Genomic DNA, 20,507 nt, shown 5'->3' with positions numbered 1-20,507 from the left:
GTATCGTACTGACGTTCTTTGTGTCCGTGTGCATGAATAGTGCAGGGTTGTGCGGGATTTTCATTGAGTCATGAAAACAAACTACTGTACATTAAGTTTATTGATTTTACGACACTCCTTTACATGTTCTGAATTATTGTTGTGAAAAGAGACGTTTTTCTCTCTCTCTGCGCAACAACACAGGTATGTCACGCAAGGGTTCAGTTAAGTAAATTTATCTCTTCTGTCAGTGCAGTGATCTCCCTTTGTCATTAGAATTCAATGGCGGACTGCATCCATCATTTGAGTTAAACGGGAAGGTCTTATCTATTTAAGAGCGTTATAATGGGGTGGTTTATTACTCCCGGTCTAGCTCGCCAGGAAGATGGCGGCGTCTGTCAGTCGCGTTTGAGAAATTAAGTTGTCGGGACTGTATTCTTTGCAAATGTACGTAACTGCCAAACGACCACATTCCACGTGTAAACAGTATTGACAAGACTCAGGTAAACAGGTGTGGTGGCCACGGCTTTCATCGTGTTTTCTAGATGGTCAGTATATTTAGACGTTTGTGAAGAGGTTACTCTGTTTGTCGTAAGAGGCGACTGACGGGATCGGGTGGATCTCGCTGACTTGGTTGATGCATGTCATTGTATCCCAATTAAGTAGATCGATGCTCATGATACCAATCAGCTGAGGGAGGCGTAAAACAACAAACCAACCAAACCAATAAGGCCTTCTGTGACAGCGTGAAAATAGGAAACATTGTTCATTTGTTTCACAAACAAACAAACAAAAAGATGTTTAAGTTTTCCTGAAACATCTGTGTCTTGGAATGTCTATGTGAACATTAGATGTGTAAACTCCGCCCACAAATGCTCGTATATTGTTGAGTTCGGCGTTAAACAACAAACCAACCACCCAACCAACAAATGGATGTTCATAACAAATCCGATACATACAGAAATGCGGACATTGTTGATGTCAGCGTTAAAGGTTGGACGCATTTCCCTGATCATGTTTCCCGAACGAGTGTGCGTTCCATTCATGTATTGTTATACAAATAGGACGGTTCGTTGCACCTCGTTGTCAACATACAACACTGTTAACCGGTTTGTGTCGAATGCATGGCTGTGGTTTCCTTGGTGTAAACTTATATGTCAAGTCAAAACGAGTTTTACTTGAAAGTGATCTATGGTGAGAAATGCTAAATACCCCTTCCTCAATACATCGTTTTATTCTCCATGTGGTTCGAATTAAGCTAGTTTGGTAAGATCCGTACAATGCACAAGGGTCATAAAGAGGTAAGACACCCTACCTCAGTGTTGATGCAATAAGCAGATTTTGTTGACTGTCATCATGCAGGTAGAGTATTTAGACATTCGTGTGTACTGGATATCGGTTGTACACACTTTATCACCACACCCTCTACTCACTATATCATTATACATTCTACTCACTTTTTTATCATCATATCTTCTACTCGGTGTATATCATCGCACCTTCTACTCAGGTTCGCTGACTTGGTTGATGCATGTCATCGATCTCAATTGCTTGGATCTATGCTCATGATGTCAATCACTGGTCCAGACTCGATTATTTTAGAGACCGCAGTCATATAGCTGAATATTGCTGAGTGCGGCGTTCAACAAAAAGCAAACAATTCTACTCACTTTATATCATCATACCTTCTTTTCAATGTATATCATCCTTCCTTCTTACTGTATACTATTACCTTCTACTCACTGTATACCATCACACCTTCTCACTGTATGTCATCACACCTTCTTCTTACTGTATATCACCACACCTACACACTGTATATACACATATATATATACATGTACATTCTACTCACTGTATATGATCATACTTTCTGCTGAGTGGATATCAATATTCATTCTACTCAGTGTATATCATCATACGTTATCCTCACTGTATATCATCATGCCTTATATTCACCGTACATCATCACACCTACACACTGTATATCACATCATACCTTTTCCTCACTGTATATCAGCATACCTTTCATTCACTGTTTATCACCACGCATACTACTCGCTGCATATCAAAATACCTTCTACTGACTATATACAGTATCAGCACACATTCAACTTAATGTTAATCATCATACATCCCACTCACTGCATATCATACCTATTGTTAAATATATATCATCATATCTTCTACTGACTATATCATGATACTTTCTACTCACTGTATATCATCTCACACTTTTTACTCACTATATATAATCACACATTCTCACTGTATATGATCATACTTTCTACACACTGCATAATACGATACCTTCCACTCACTGTATACTATCACGCCTACTCACTCTATATCATCACACCTACACGCTGTAAACAATCGCACCTACTCACTGTATATCATCACACTTTCTACTCAACGAATATCATGATAACTTCCACTCACTGTATATCATCACACTTTCTGCGAACTGTATAACATCACCTTTTAGTCACTGTATATCAAGACACCTACACACTGTATATCATATTTCTATACTGTATACTATCACACCTACTCACTGTATATTATCACACTTTCTGCGAACTGTAAACTATCACACCTACTCACTGTATACCATTACACTTTCTACTAACTGTATACTATCACACCTACTCACTGTATATCATCATACCTTCCCCTCACTGCATACTATCACACCTACTCACTGTATATCATCACACTTTCTACGAACTGTAAACTATCACACCTACTCACCGTATATCATCACACTTTCTACGAACTGTAAGATATCACACCTACTAACTGTATACCATCACACTTTCTACGAACTGTATACTATCACACCTACTCACTGTATATCATCACACTTTCTACTAACTGTATACTATCACACCTACTCACTGTATATCATCATACCTTCTACTCATTGTATACTAACACACCTACTCACTGTATATCATCGTACCTTCTACTCATTGTATATCATCACACCTACTCACTGAATATCATCACACTTTCTACTCAACGAATATCATGATAACTTCCACTCACTGTATATCATCACACTTTCTACTAACTGTATACTATCACACCTACGCATTGTCTATCATCACACCCACTCACAGTATATCATCAAACTTTTTACCCACTGTATATAATCACACCTACTCACTCTATATCATCATACCTTCTATTCACTGTATATCATCACACCTACTCACTGCATATCATCATACTTTCTACACACTGTATATCATGATACCTTCCACTCACTGTGTATCATCACCTTTTAGTCACTGTATATCAAGACACCTACACACTGTATATCATATTTCTACACACTTTATATCACCATTCCTTCCACTCACTGCATACTATCACACCTACTTACTCTATATCATCGTACATTCTACTCATTGTATATCATCACACCTACTCACTATATACCATCACACCTATTCACTGAATACCATAATACCTTTCACTCACTATATATTATCACACTTTCTACTTACAGTATATCATCACACTTTCTACTAACAGTATACTGTCACACCTACTCACTGTATATCATCATACTTTTTACTAACTGTAAACTATCACACCTACTCACTGTATACCATTACACTTTCTACTAACTGTATACTATCACACCTACCAACTGTATATTATCATACTTTCTACTCACTGTATACTATCACACCTCCTCAATGTATATCATCATACGTTTCTTCTAACTGTTTACTATCACAACTACTCACTGTATATTATCACACTTTCTACTAACTGTATACCATCACACCTACTCACTGTATATTATCACACTTTCTGCGAACTGTAAACTATCACACCTACTCACTGTATACCATTACACTTTCTACTAACTGTATACTATCACACTTACTCAAACTATATCATCATACCTTCCACTCACTGCATACTATCACACCTACTCACTGTATATCATCACACTTTCTACGAACTGTAAACTATCACATCTACTCACTGTATACCATCACACTTTCTACGAATTGTATACTATCACACCTACTCACTGTATATCATCATACCTTCTACTCATTGTATACTATCACACCTACTCACTGTATATCATCATACCTTCCACTCACTGCATACTATCACACCTACTCACTGTATATCATCACACTTTCTAAGAACTGTAAACTATCACACCTACTCACTGTATACCATCACACTTTCTACGAACTGTATACTATCACACCTACTCACTGTATATCATCACATTTTCTACTAACTGTATACTATCACACCTACTCACTGTATATCATCATACCTTCTACTCATTGTATACTAACACACCTACTCACTCTATATCATCGTACCTTCTACTCATTGTATATCATCACAACTGCTCACTATATACCATCACACCTACTCACTGAATATCATAATACCATCCAATCACTATATATCATCACACTTTCTACTAACAGTATACTGTCACACCTACTCACTGTATATCATCATACTTTCTACTAACAGTATACTGTCACACCTACTCACTGTATATAATCATTCTTTTTACTAACTGTAAACTATCACACCTTCATGTACTCACTGTATATCATCATACCTTCTACTAACTGTATACTATCACACCTACTCACTGTATATCATCATACCTTCTAATAACTGTATACTATCACACCTACTCACTGTATATCATCATACCTTCTAATAACTGTCTACTATCACACCTACTCACTGTATATCATCATACCTTCTACTTTCTGTAAACTATCACACCTACTCACTGTATATCATCACACTTTCTACGGACTGTAAACTATCACACCTACTCACACTATATCATCACACTTTCTAATAACTGTAAACTATCACACCTACTCACTGTATATTATAATACCTGCTACTAACTGTATTCTATCACACATACTCACTGTATATCATCATACCTTCTACTCAATGAATATGATGATACCTTCCACACAATGTATATCATCACACCTACTCACTGTATATCATCACACTTTCTACGAACTGTATATTATAACACCTACTCACTGTATATCAACATACCTTCTACTCACTGTATATCATCATAGAGTTCTACTAACTGTATAGTATTACATCTACTCACTGCATATCACCATACCTTCTACTAACTGTATATTATCACACCTACTCACCGTATATCATCATACCTTCTACTAACTGTATACTATCACACCTACTCACTGTGTATCATCATACGTTCTACTACCTGTATACTATCCCACCTACTCACTGTTTATCATCATACCTTTTACTAACTGTATACTATCACCCCTACTCACTGTATATCATCATACGTTCTACTAACTGTATACTATTACATCTACTCACTGTATATCATCATACGTTCTAATAACTGTATACTATCACACCTACTCACTGTATATCATCATACCTTCTACTAACTGTATACTATCATACCAACTCACTGTATATCATCATACGTTTCTTCTAACTGTATACTATCACACCTACTCACTGTATACCATTACACTTTCTACTAACTGTATACTATTACACCTACTCACTGTATATCACCATACCTTCTACTAACTGTATACTATCACACCTACTCACTGTATATTATCACACTTTCTACGAACTGTATACTATCACACTTACTCACTGTATATTATAATACCTTCTACTAATTGTATACTATCACACCTACTCGCTGTATATCATCATACCTTCTACTTATTAAATATGATGATACCTTCCACACACTGTATATCATCACACCCACTCACTGTATATCATCACACTTTCTACGAGCTGTATACTATCACACCTACTCAATGTATATCAACATACCTTCTCCTAAATGTATACTCTCACACCTACTCACTGTATATCATCATACGTTCTACTAACTGTATACTATTACATCTACTCACTGTATATCACCATACCTTCTACTAACTGTATATTATCACACCTACTCACTGTATATCATCATACCTTCTACCAACTGTATACTATCACACCTACTCACTGTATATCATCATACTTTCTACTACCTGTATACTCTCACACCTACTCACTGTATATCATGATACCTTCTACTAACTGTATACTATCACACCTATTAACTGTATATCATCATACGTTCTACTAACTGTATAGTATTACATCTACTCACTGTATATCACCATACCTTCTACTAACTGTATATTATCACACCTACTCACTGTATATCATCATACGTTCTACTACCTGTATACTCTCCCACCTACTCACTGTATATCATCATACCTTCTACTAACTGTATACTATCACACCTACTCACTGTATATCATCATACCTTCTACTAACTGTAAACTATCACACCTACTCAATGTATATCATCACACCTTCTTCTAACTGTATACTATCACACCTACTCACTGTCTACCATTACACTTTCTACTTACTCTATACTATTACACCTACTCACTGTATATCACCATACCTTCTACTAACTGTATACTATCACACCTACTCACTGTATATTATCACACTTTCTACGAACTGTATACTATCACACTTACTCACTGTATATTATAATACCTTCTACTAATTGTATACTATCACACCTACTCGCTGTATATCATCATACCTTCTACTCATTAAATATGATGATACCTTCCACACACTGTATATCATCACACCTACTCACTGTATATCATCACACTTTCTACGAACTGTATACTATCACACCTACTCACTGTATATCAACATACCTTCTACTAACTGTATACTCTCACACCTACTCACTGTATATCATCATACGTTCTACTAACTGTATACTATTACATCTACTCACTGTATATCACCATACCTTCTACTAACTGTATATTATCACACCTACTCACTGTATATCATCATACCTTCTACTAACTGTATACTATCACACCTACTCACTGTATATCATCATACTTTCTACTACCTGTATACTCTCACACCTACTCACTGTATATCATGATACCTTCTACTAACTGTATACTATCACACCTATTAACTGTATATCATCATACGTTCTACTAACTGTATAGTATTACATCTACTCACTGTATATCACCATACCTTCTACTAACTGTATATTATCACACCTACTCACTGTATATCATCATACCTTCTACTAACTGTATACTATCGCACCTACTCACTGTATATCATCATACGTTCTACTACCTGTATACTCTCCCACCTACATGTACACACTGTATATCATCATACCTTCTACTAACTGTATACTATCACACCTACTCACTGTATATCATCATACCTTCTACTCATTGTATACTAACACACCTACTCACTCTATATCATCGTACCTTCTACTCATTGTATATCATCACAACTGCTCACTATATACCATCACACCTACTCACTGAATATCATAATACCATCCAATCACTATATATCATCACACTTTCTACTAACAGTATACTGTCACACCTACTCACTGTATATCATCATACTTTCTACTAACAGTATACTGTCACACCTACTCACTGTATATAATCATTCTTTTAACTAACTGTAAACTATCACACCTTCATGTACTCACTGTATATCATCATACCTTCTACTAACTGTATACTATCACACCTACTCACTGTATATCATCATACCTTCTAATAACTGTATACTATCACACCTACTCACTGTATATCATCATACCTTCTAATAACTGTCTACTATCACACCTACTCACTGTATATCATCATACCTTCTACTTTCTGTAAACTATCACACCTACTCACTGTATATCATCACACTTTCTACGGACTGTAAACTATCACACCTACTCACACTATATCATCACACTTTCTAATAACTGTAAACTATCACACCTACTCACTGTATATTATAATACCTGCTACTAACTGTATTCTATCACACATACTCACTGTATATCATCATACCTTCTACTCAATGAATATGATGATACCTTCCACACAATGTATATCATCACACCTACTCACTGTATATCATCACACTTTCTACAAACTGTATATTATAACACCTACTCACTGTATATCAACATACCTTCTACTCACTGTATATCATCATAGAGTTCTACTAACTGTATAGTATTACATCTACTCACTGCATATCACCATACCTTCTACTAACTGTATATTATCACACCTACTCACCGTATATCATCATACCTTCTACTAACTGTATACTATCACACCTACTCACTGTGTATCATCATACGTTCTACTACCTGTATACTATCCCACCTACTCACTGTTTATCATCATACCTTTTACTAACTGTATACTATCACCCCTACTCACTGTATATCATCATACGTTCTACTAACTGTATACTATTACATCTACTCACTGTATATCATCATACGTTCTAATAACTGTATACTATCACACCTACTCACTGTATATCATCATACCTTCTACTAACTGTATACTATCATACCAACTCACTGTATATCATCATACGTTTCTTCTAACTGTATACTATCACACCTACTCACTGTATACCATTACACTTTCTACTAACTGTATACTATTACACCTACTCACTGTATATCACCATACCTTCTACTAACTGTATACTATCACACCTACTCACTGTATATTATCACACTTTCTACGAACTGTATACTATCACACTTACTCACTGTATATTATAATACCTTCTACTAATTGTATACTATCACACCTACTCGCTGTATATCATCACACCTTCTACTTATTAAATATGATGATACCTTCCACACACTGTATATCATCACACCCACTCACTGTATATCATCACACTTTCTACGAGCTGTATACTATCACACCTACTCAATGTATATCAACATACCTTCTCCTAAATGTATACTCTCACACCTACTCACTGTATATCATCATACGTTCTACTAACTGTATACTATTACATCTACTCACTGTATATCACCATACCTTCTACTAACTGTATACTATCACACCTACTCACTGTATATCATCATACTTTCTACTACCTGTATACTCTCACACCTACTCACTGTATATCATGATACCTTCTACTAACTGTATACTATCACACCTATTAACTGTATATCATCATACGTTCTACTAACTGTATAGTATTACATCTACTCACTGTATATCACCATACCTTCTACTAACTGTATATTATCACACCTACTCACTGTATATCACCATACCTTCTACTAACTGTATACTATCGCACCTACTCACTGTATATCATCATACGTTCTACTACCTGTATACTCTCCCACCTACTCACTGTATATCATCATACCTTCTACTAACTGTATACTATCACACCTACTCACTGTATATCATCATACCTTCTACTAACTGTAAACTATCACACCTACTCAATGTATATCATCACACCTTCTTCTAACTGTATACTATCACACCTACTCACTGTCTACCATTACACTTTCTACTTACTCTATACTATTACGCCTACTCACTGTATATCACCATACCTTCTACTAACTGTATACTATCACACCTACTCACTGTATATTATCACACTTTCTACGAACTGTATACTATCACACTTACTCACTGTATATTATAATACCTTCTACTAATTGTATACTATCACACCTACTCGCTGTATATCATCATACCTTCTACTCATTAAATATGATGATACCTTCCACACACTGTATATCATCACACCTACTCACTGTATATCATCACACTTTCTACGAACTGTATACTATCACACCTACTCACTGTATATCAACATACCTTCTACTAACTGTATACTCTCACACCTACTCACTGTATATCATCATACGTTCTACTAACTGTATACTATTACATCTACTCACTGTATATCACCATACCTTCTACTAACTGTATATTATCACACCTACTCACTGTATATCATCATACCTTCTACTAACTGTATACTATCACACCTACTCACTGTATATCATCATACTTTCTACTACCTGTATACTCTCACACCTACTCACTGTATATCATGATACCTTCTACTAACTGTATACTATCACACCTATTAACTGTATATCATCATACGTTCTACTAACTGTATAGTATTACATCTACTCACTGTATATCACCATACCTTCTACTAACTGTATATTATCACACCTACTCACTGTATATCACCATACCTTCTACTAACTGTATACTATCGCACCTACTCACTGTATATCATCATACGTTCTACTACCTGTATACTCTCCCACCTACATGTACACACTGTATATCATCATACCTTCTACTAACTGTATATTATCACACCTACTCACTGTATATCATCATACGTCCTACTAACTGTATACTATTACATCTACTCACTGTATATCATCATACGTTCTACTACCTGTATACTATCACACCTACTTACTGTATATCATCATACCTTCTACTAACTGTACACTATCACACCTACTCAATGTATATCATTACACCTTCTACTTACTGTATACTATCACACCTACTCAATATATATCATCACACTTTCTACTAACTCTATACTATCACACCTACTCACTGTATATCATCATACCTTCTAATAACTGTATACTATCACACTTACTCACTGTATATCATCATACCTTCTAATAACTGTATACTATCACACCTACACACTGTATATCATCATACGTTCTACTAACTGTATAGTATTACATCTACTCACTGTATATCACCATACCTTCTACAAACTGTATATTAGCACACCTACTCACTTTATATCATCATACCTTCTACTAACTGTATACTATCACACCTACTCACTGTATATCATCATACGTTCTACTACCTGTATACTATCACACCTACTCACTGTATATCATCATAACTTCTACTAACTGTATACTATCACACCTACTCACTGTATATCATCATACGTTCTACTTCCTGTATAATATCCCACCTATTCACTGTATATCATCATACCTTGTACTAACTGTATAATAGCACACCTAATCACTGTATATTTTCACACTTTCTACGAACTGTAAACTATCACACCTACTCACTGTATATCATCACACTTTCTACTAACTGTATACTATCACACCTACTCACTGTATATCATCATACCTTCCACTCACTGCATACTATCACACCTACTCACTCTATATCATCATACCTTCTACTCATTGTATATCATCACACCTACTCACTACTTACCATTACACCTACTCACTGAATATCATAATACCTTCCACTCACTATATATCATCACACTTTCTACTAACAGCATACTGTCACACCTACTCACTGTATATAATCATACTTTTAACTAACTGTAAACTATCACACCTACATGTACTCACTGTATATCATCATACCTTCTACTAACTGTATACTATCACACCTACTCACTGTATATCATCATACCTTCTACTTACTGTATACTAACACACCTACTCTCTGTATATCATCATATTTTCTAATAACTGTATACTATCACACCTACTCACTGTATATCATCAAACGTTTCTTCTAACTGTATACTATCACACCTACTCACTGTATATCATCACACTTTCTAATAACTGTCTACTATCACACATACTCACTGTATATCATCATACCTTCTACTTACTGTATACTATTACACCTACTCACTGTATATCATCACACTTTCTACGGACTGTAAACTATCACACCTACTCAAACTATATCATCACACTTTCTACTAAATGTACTCTATCACACCTACTCACTGTATATCATAATACCTTCTACTAACTGTATACTATCACACCTATTTACTGTATATCATCATACCTTCTGTTCAATGAATATGATGATAACTTCCACTCACTGTATATCATCACACCTACTCACTGTATATCATCATACTTTCTACACACTGTATATCTTGATACCTTCCTCTCACTGCATATCATCACACTTTCAACTAACTGTATACTATCACACCTACTCACTGTATATCACCATACCCCTCACTGACTGTATATCATCACACATTCTACTCACTGTATATCATCACACCTACTCACTGTATATCAACATACTTTCTACACACTGTATATCTTGATACCTTCCTCTCACTGTATATCATCACACTTTCTACTAACTGTATACTATCACACCTACTCACTGTATATCATCATACCCCTCACTGACTGTATATCATCACACTTTCTACTCACTGTATATCATCACACCTACTCACTATATATCATACCTTCTACTCAATGAATATCATTATTCCTTCCACTGACTGTTTTTCATCACATTTTCTAATCACTGGATATTATCACCACTACTCACTGGATATTATCACCACTACTCACTGTATATCATCACACCTACTCACTGTATATCATAATACTTTCCACGCACTGTACATCATTCCTTCTACTCATTGTATATCATCACACCTTCTATTCACTGTATTTCATCACACCTACTATTCACTGTATATCATCACACCTACTCACTGTACATCATCACACCTTCTACTTACTGTTTATCAACATACCTCCAGACCCGTGAATATCTGGGATAGAACAGGTCCTTCTAATAACTGTATACTATCACACCTACTCACTGTATATCATCATACGTTCTACTACCTGTATACTATCCCACCTACTCACTGTATATCATCACACCTTCTACTAACTGTATACTATCACACCTACTCACTGTATATCATCATACGTTCTACTAACTGTATACTATTTCATCTACTCACTGTATATCATCATACGTTCTACTACCTGTATACTATCACACCTACTCACTGTATATCATCATACCTTCTACTAACTGTATACTATCACACCTACTCACTGTATATCATCACACCTTCCTCATACTGTATATTATCACACCTTCTACTCACTGTATATATTCATACCTTCTTCAAACTGTATATAAACACAACTTCTACTCACTGTATATCTTCACACCTTCTTCATACTATATATCATCACACCTTCTACTCACTGTATATCAACACACCTTCTACTCACGGTACATCTTCACACCTCCTTCATACTGTACATCATCACATCTTCTACTCACTGTATATCATCACACTTTCTACTCTATGTATTAAATGTATATGGTCATACCTTCCGATTACATGATATCATACATGACCGTCTCGTTGCTCTGTAGCATCATATCGTATACTCAGTTACGTCAAAAACCTGAAGGTTATTAAGCAGAAATACTTTCCAAAATCCTATGTAAGAGGATATGTTAAACGCCAATGCAGTATTCCAGCTAAATAAACCCCCAGTGACGTTATCCCATTTTATTCTTATTGTCTTTGTATCTTGTGCAATGCCGATGTTGACGAGTCAAGGTCATGCCCTTGAAAGGGCGAAAAGCCCGGTGACCATAATGTCGTAGTCGTCTGGTCACTGTTTGTCTGCTGACCGGATGTCCTAAGCTGTTGGCAGCTGATGACGTCACAGTAAGAAATCTGTTCCTCAGATGAAGTACCCGTAAAAAGCGGTCATCCTGCGGGGTCGTGACCTTTGGTCTGCCACTTCGTGGTCTGTCTGCGGTTCTGCCAGTCTGTCGGAGACATCAACCAGTCTGGTAATGGTCATCTTGGAGCAGTTCATGTTAATGGCAACCGCTCTCTATGTCGCTCCCATCTGCAGCATACCTATGGCTCTCTCCCTCTGGACAGCGGTCACTCTTGGCATGTTCGTTGGTGTTAATCATCGCAACCAATGATAGGGAACAGATCCATGCGTAATTTATACCCGGAAATTGCACGATAATTTGGGAAAGAATGTTTTAAAAAATTGCTGAAAAACACCAATATCTCCCAAAATCCGCAAAGCATGTGCAAAGAACGACAGAGAACATGAAGGCTGTAATTCGTGAGATGTGTTCTTTATTGTTTTTGAACAGGTTGGCATCTTTGTTTCAAAGTGGCAAATCAGTTAATGTTGGTAACGTTTCTTTTGGCCCTCAGTTTAGCTCCCCCAGTGGATCAATCATCTCGTCTGTAACCTTGTGAGTAAACAAACCACAAGAATACAGAGGCGTTCATAAATGACAAAGCATTTAAGAATCTCTTTTCAAGAACATGTAGATATATTTTACGCCCGTTTCCTAAGGTTCATGGCACATGTTTGAAACATAAAATTGTTGATAAATGTTGTTTCGGATGTTTTGTCTCGGTTTACAATTAAGATAAAACATTTCCCCTTGTGGGTTTATGAAATTCAAACCCTTGGATTTGTTTTATCCTACACATATCATGGGTGTAGACTACCTAGTCTCGAAAGGAACAAACCACATGACTCCATGCATGAGTAAATACCCACACCATCATTGGTGCTGGGGAAATTTTCTGATCAGGAATCCCATCAAGTGATCTCGGAAAACGTGGTCGACGTTTGAGTGTGGCTGATCTTTTTGAAATTGCGTAATGTATCCTCTACAGTCTCTCGAGGGGTAGATTTTTAATTTTTTTGCGGAAATGTTCGGCCTCATTCTGTGTTTGTCGTAAGAAGCGACCAATGGGATCGGGTGGTCACATTCGCTGACTTGGATGATGCTTGTCATCGTATCCCAATTGTGTAGATCGATGCTCATGATGTCAATCATTGGATTTGTCAGGTCCAGATTCAATTATTTAAAGACCGCCGTCATATGGCTGGGATTTTGCTGAGTGCGGTGTCAAACAACAAACAAACTAATGTATGTTTTTAATCTTTTCAGGTCTTAATGGTAAAGATAGTTTGACATTGACTTGCGGCCGTCACTGATGGAGTACACTGTGATCCATCTGCTGTTCGCCTTTTGTTGCGGGTTGATGTTTTCACATGTGTTTCTCAGCCACCCTCTACTACAGACACAGACGCGGATCAGGGTGGAAGAGGATTGCACGGACGTTGTCAGTTTACATCAGACTGGAAGTGATATCCGAAATGTCCTCAGGGAAAACATGCGGACTGTCCCTGAAGTTGATGCCTATGGTAACCCATATGATATCATATCCAACCCACCACCCCCTCCATACACGCACGCACGCAAGCACACACACACGCGCACACGCACACACACACACACACACACACACACACACACACACACACACACATGGGGATTCTTGGTGAGACATGGTCATAAGAGCCGAAGAGGATCGGATTGTCAGGCTCGATGGCCTGGTTGTTTGCTTGTTATCGTCCATACAGACCCTTTCGTTAACTATATATAATAAATATTCATCGTAGATTCCGACTATATCATAAGCAATTACTTTTGAATCACTATGAATTAGAGATGACCAGGTGTTCGCGAAAATGTTAACATATCCTGATCCACTGGTGTCTCCTGTCACAAACACATGCAATGGTAAGTCAATTGTTTACCTGACAAAAAACGACTGAAACGTATGGTACAAGTGAACATAGGGAATTACACTGCACATCATTTTTGTTTGTTTGTGTGTTTGTTGTTTAACGCCGCACTCAGCTATATTCCAGCTATATGACGGCGGTCTGTAAATAACAGAGTCTGGACAAGACAATCCAGTGGTTGACATCATGAACATTGATCCACGCAATTGGGATCATTGACATGCATCAACCAAGTCAGCGAATCTGCCACATATCTACCAAACATCATTTAAAAAACTTTATGAGTCGCCGACCATTTGATATTCTGGGGCGGATGATATTATTTGAAGAGGAGATATTATTTTCAGTTTCAGCTGAAAACCCCCCAGATATTTTTTAAGTAAAACGTGTGATCCTAAATACTTTTTTTTCTAAAAAAACACACCTTGCAACAGTGTGATTTATCTTGCAGGCAATATCCTTTTTTTCAACAGTCTAACGCATAATTATATTTTTCATGAATTTTCTTTGAATCTGCTTGGACAATATAAAGCCCCAGGCCCCCACGAAAATGATATCAAATGGTCGGCCCCTAAAGGCATTGGATGTTATAACCCTGATCAAAAGTGTTTATATAATTGTTTTGTTTGTTGTTTAACGCCGCACTCAGCAATATTCCAGCCATATGACGGCGCTCTGTAAATAATCGAATCTGGACCACACAATCCAGTGATTGACATTATGAGCATCGATCCACTCAATTGGGATCGATGACATGCATCAATCAAGTCAGCGAGCCTTACCACCCGATCCCGTTTGTCGCCTCTTACGGAAAGCATAGTCACCTTTTACGGCAAGCATGGGTTGCTGAAGACTTATTCTACCCCGGAATCTTCACGGGTCCACTGGTGGAAGGGAATTGGTTACTAGACCGTTATGGGACCACATTAGATGAACTCTATACCTGAAATTAACGTTACACCTCTTGGCCGAATTCCATTGTTTTGATTTTGCCAATTCAAACAGCGAAACGTGTCTTGGGTTTGCAAGCATATATAGTCCGTGTGAAGACGCCTTAAGGTGCCGCAATCCTCATGGGATCAGTTGCAAGTTTTTGTCAACATTATACCCTTACTCGTGGGTTACACCACGCGCTATAACAGTAAATTCAGCCCGTTTATAATACGAATACATTACACGAATGCTCAAAATTGCACATTGCCTAAAGATATATTTATAGTACATTTCGCCGGCAACCATGTATAATGATTTCTTATGGCTCAGTTGACATGAAATCTGGCTTCGTTACAAAATCGAGGTCGTGAATGTGTGGTATTGGCTTATCGATGACTCGCCAGTTTATAATACAACAAATACTGCTTGTTGCATAGTTCTTGCTATAGATTGTTTAAGTGCAGGCACGACATCTGTTTAGGGTTATTTATGATAGAAATGTAGTATATGTAGAGAACCCAAGAGACCATGTGTCGTGTTTAGTGATTTCAGTTGAATTTATTCCCTGTCCTGAATACAACCGCCGTCATAAAGCTGGAATATTGCTGAATGCGGCGTTAAACAACAAACAAACAAACAAACTAAATACAGTTTGTTTTGAAGTTGTCCTTTAAACGTTGCTGAAATATATTTAGAAATAGGTTTTTGTTATCATACGACCCGTGAAGATCCGGGGTAGAATAGGTCTTCAGCAACCCATGCTTGCAGTAAAAGGCGACTATGCTTGTCTTAAGCTTAAGAGGCAACTAACGGAATCAGGTGGTCAGGCTCGCTGACTTGGTTGATGCATGTCACCGATCCCAATTGTGTGGATCGATGTTCATGATGCCAATCACCGGATTGTCTGGTCCAGACTCGATTATTTACAGACCGCCGTCATATAGCTGGAATATTGCTGAGTGCGGCGTTACACAACAAACGAACCAACCAATGTTTCAGATGTCGAAGAAAGGCGTGATATCAGCAAAATCAAGGTCTTGTGCTGGATTATGACTGCACCAAAGAATCTAAAAACCAAAGCCCAATATGTCAAGGAAACGTGGGGAAAACGCTGCGATAAACTCCTGTTCTATAGTTCCACCACTGATGAATCCTTCCCTACCATTGGACTTGGCACACCCGAAGGGAGACAACACCTCACTGCCAAAACAATGCAAGCCTTCCGCCATCTTTACACCAACTACTTAAAAGAAGCGGAGTGGTTTCTTAAGGCGGATGACGACACATATGTCCTTGTAGACAACTTGAAATATTTTTTATCAAAACAAAATAAAAATGAAGCTGTTTATTTTGGGAACCATTTCAAGAACTATATTCCGGAAGGATACAACAGCGGAGGTGCTGGCTACGTCGTGAGTTATGAGGCTTTGAAAAGGTTTGGCGAAAGGGGAAATAACTCTGACTTGTGTTCCCAAGATGGAGGCGCCGAAGACGCGGAGTTTGGCAAGTGCCTTGTGAATCTTGGTGCAAAAGTTGGGAGATCCCTGGATGAGGAGGGGAAGACAACATTTCACGCATATCATCCTTTGACACATATGTCAGGCTCGTATCCACAGTGGGTGAAGGCTCATACTATGCATGGAGCAAGAAAGGTGAGCGATTGATTTTGTTTTCAAAACTTGTTTTTCTACACGGTTTGTACAGCACGCTGCTTTACAAAGAGGTGATGACAACTTTACCCAAACTTGGTGAAGTGATGTTATCGGATACCTTTGAGGATACCAAACCTTATAACCTCCGGAAATCCGCCCCCGGATTGTGGATACTAAGCCGTAGGGTATACGGACGTCTTGCAGTGCATATCTTGACGTATACCTGGCATATTCCTTTTTAAAATACAGAAGGAAGATCGAAAACTTGTTTGTTTGATATTGCTGGAATATTGCTAAAAGCGGCGTAACACCATACTTACTGACACTGACTGAGCGTAAATGTTCTTATTCTTCTGTTTCAGGGTGCCGGGAACATCAGTAGTCTACCCATCACATTTCACTATGTACGAGGGAATGAGATGCTGGCTCTAGATTTCTATATATACCATGTAAAACACGTCAGCGCGGAGTGAACGGTGTGGTATGATCCGGCATCCACGCCCCCAGGGTACAACAGCTCTCGACTTGGAGGAGTTATTGACCATCTCGTGGAAGGTCAGGCCTATACGTATTTAGGGATGCAGATTATGGACAAGCTCCAGAATGCCCATATCAAGGAGTTCAGAGCTGAACGCTCGCGTTAAAGGAAAAGCCACAAATACTTATGCTGTACCCGTCCTTCCATATTCCTTTGGTGTTGGTGATTGGACGACACAAGAAATTCAGTGTATTGACACCCTCACACGATACAATCATGTCAGACAATAGACCCTGCTACCCTCGCTCTTCCCTCAAACGCTTATATTTACCAATCATAATGGGAGGGCGTGGTTTGATTAACATTCGGGCTCTTCATGACAGAATTGTTTTGTGCGCTTTTGCACAAATATATTTGTCTGATGATTCTCTTGTGCAGCATGTCAATACTAATGATGACAACAAGGCATTCCGTAGTTTTCGTAAACGAGCCAAGGATTTGGGATATAATCTCAATGTCAGTGGAGATTTTGTGGATGGTTCTGTACTGCTGGACGGTACAGAAATGAGTGTCAACCAAGCGAAGTGCCATAACAAATCGGACCAGACTCAAGGAGTTCTTCAAGGAGAGGCTAACTGAACGACCACTGCATCGAGTTGATGTCCAGAGAAGATCAGTATTCCTGCCGAGTCCTTCGCTTAGATGAGGACCTGATCTTGTCCTGTTTGTTAAATCCAATGAAATCATTTATATTATTGAATTTTCTGTCCCTTTTGACACTAATGTGATTGACAAAATTGGGGGAAAACATGGCAAATATGCAGACCTCGCTTTCGAAATGTCACGCTTGCACCTTGCAGTACTAAGTAGTCCGACCCCCCATTGTTCTCGGTGCCTTAGGTGGATACCTCCCAATCTGTTGACTGACATTGGGAGAGAACCCGGGTTTGCTATCAGGAATACGGCCCTACGGACAATCGTGTTAATACAGAAGGCTGCAGTGTTGGGGAGTCTTCACATTCTCCGAAAAGTTCCGGATGGGTTTGACTAGGCAGCGCTTTCTGGGAGGAGTCCCACTCGCTCTTTGGGGTGCGTGAAGAGAGGGCAATGGCCCTGGGCTGACTGTGCCAGGATCACCCAAACCCACTTTGCTGCATTTTTATTTTAATCTGTACATAATGATCGGATAATAACAACAATTTATAAGGCACCAGTTTTCATGCCCATACATTATCATTATGATGATGTAATGCTCAGAATCCACCTGTCGCCAGCGCTATGTCCAGTATTATTACCTCATTGCCTTCAATTTACATTATCAACTCCATGGGGAGTATAAAACCCAAGCTGAATGTGATGCGCGAGAATGTTGACAGTTATATTACAATCTCCTTGCCAGGCGCCGTACCTTATTTGTTATTGTTTGAGAAAATTACATGGGATATGGTGATGAGTAATCATTGGAAAGATGTGACCAAACTTTTATGGTGAGGTGAGGTGAAATTGGGTTTAACGTCGCGTCACAGATTATTGCACTTGTATAGCGACGTGCATGTACGTGTATGTGTATGTGTGGCTGCTTGTACTAGTCCGGACTGATGCCGATTTATAGTGCTAGCTCACTGAGATACCATGCCGCAGTTTAACATGAATACCCCACTCAGACACAGTATCCTGACTCTGAGCCGACCAGTCCTTGTTTTAGCCCCTTAATGCCGAGCGCCAGACAGGGTAACAACAAGTACCATCTTTTAACGTCTTTTGGTATGACGCGGCCGGGGATCGTACCCCGGACCTTCCGCACTCCGGGCGGACGCTCTACCACAAGACCACGGAGGCGATCCCCAAATTTTTATGAGTGTTATGATATGCGTACATGCGAAATACTGAAAGAATTATGAAATATTTTTGAATGCATTCCTAACTGTAGATTATTGCATTAAACATGTCTATGTTTTTCGGGAACAATCATTGCAGGGAGGCACGTCATGTCCTTGAATGGTTTACATGCCCTAGAGCGCTTGCGCTCCTCGCCTGAAGCCGCAAGGAGGCGATGGGCAGGTTACAAGTCCAGCTCTATCCG

The 20,507-nt window shown here is 38.3% G+C and overlaps 1 protein-coding gene across 4 annotated transcripts; it reads left to right on the top strand.

The window, feature by feature from the left end:
- The first annotated feature begins 335 nt into the window (after window positions 1–335).
- On the top strand, window positions 336–20,032 carry LOC124130845 (glycoprotein-N-acetylgalactosamine 3-beta-galactosyltransferase 1-like). Of its 4 annotated transcripts, none has more exons than XM_046493864.2 (4): window positions 336–426; window positions 14,721–14,977; window positions 17,294–17,946; window positions 18,309–20,032. In XM_046493864.2, the coding sequence occupies exons 2-4, from the start codon at window positions 14,767–14,769 to the stop codon at window positions 18,417–18,419; spliced, it is 975 nt and encodes a 324-aa protein (XP_046349820.1). In that variant the 5' UTR covers window positions 336–426; window positions 14,721–14,766; the 3' UTR covers window positions 18,420–20,032. The 4 variants fall into 4 exon arrangements, with proteins under 4 accessions (XP_046349820.1, XP_046349816.1, XP_046349817.1 ...); XM_046493860.2 differs by having other exon boundaries at window positions 336–482; XM_046493861.2 differs by having other exon boundaries at window positions 336–490.
- Window positions 20,033–20,507: the final 475 nt, after the last annotated feature.

The sequence above is a fragment of the Haliotis rufescens genome, unplaced genomic scaffold (assembly GCF_023055435.1).
Source record: "Haliotis rufescens isolate VD_foot unplaced genomic scaffold, xgHalRufe1.0.p SCAF_10, whole genome shotgun sequence".
NCBI lineage: Eukaryota > Metazoa > Mollusca > Gastropoda > Lepetellida > Haliotidae > Haliotis > Haliotis rufescens.
Note: the sequence above shows the minus strand (reverse complement) of the source record. Positions and strands in the feature narration are given on the sequence as shown.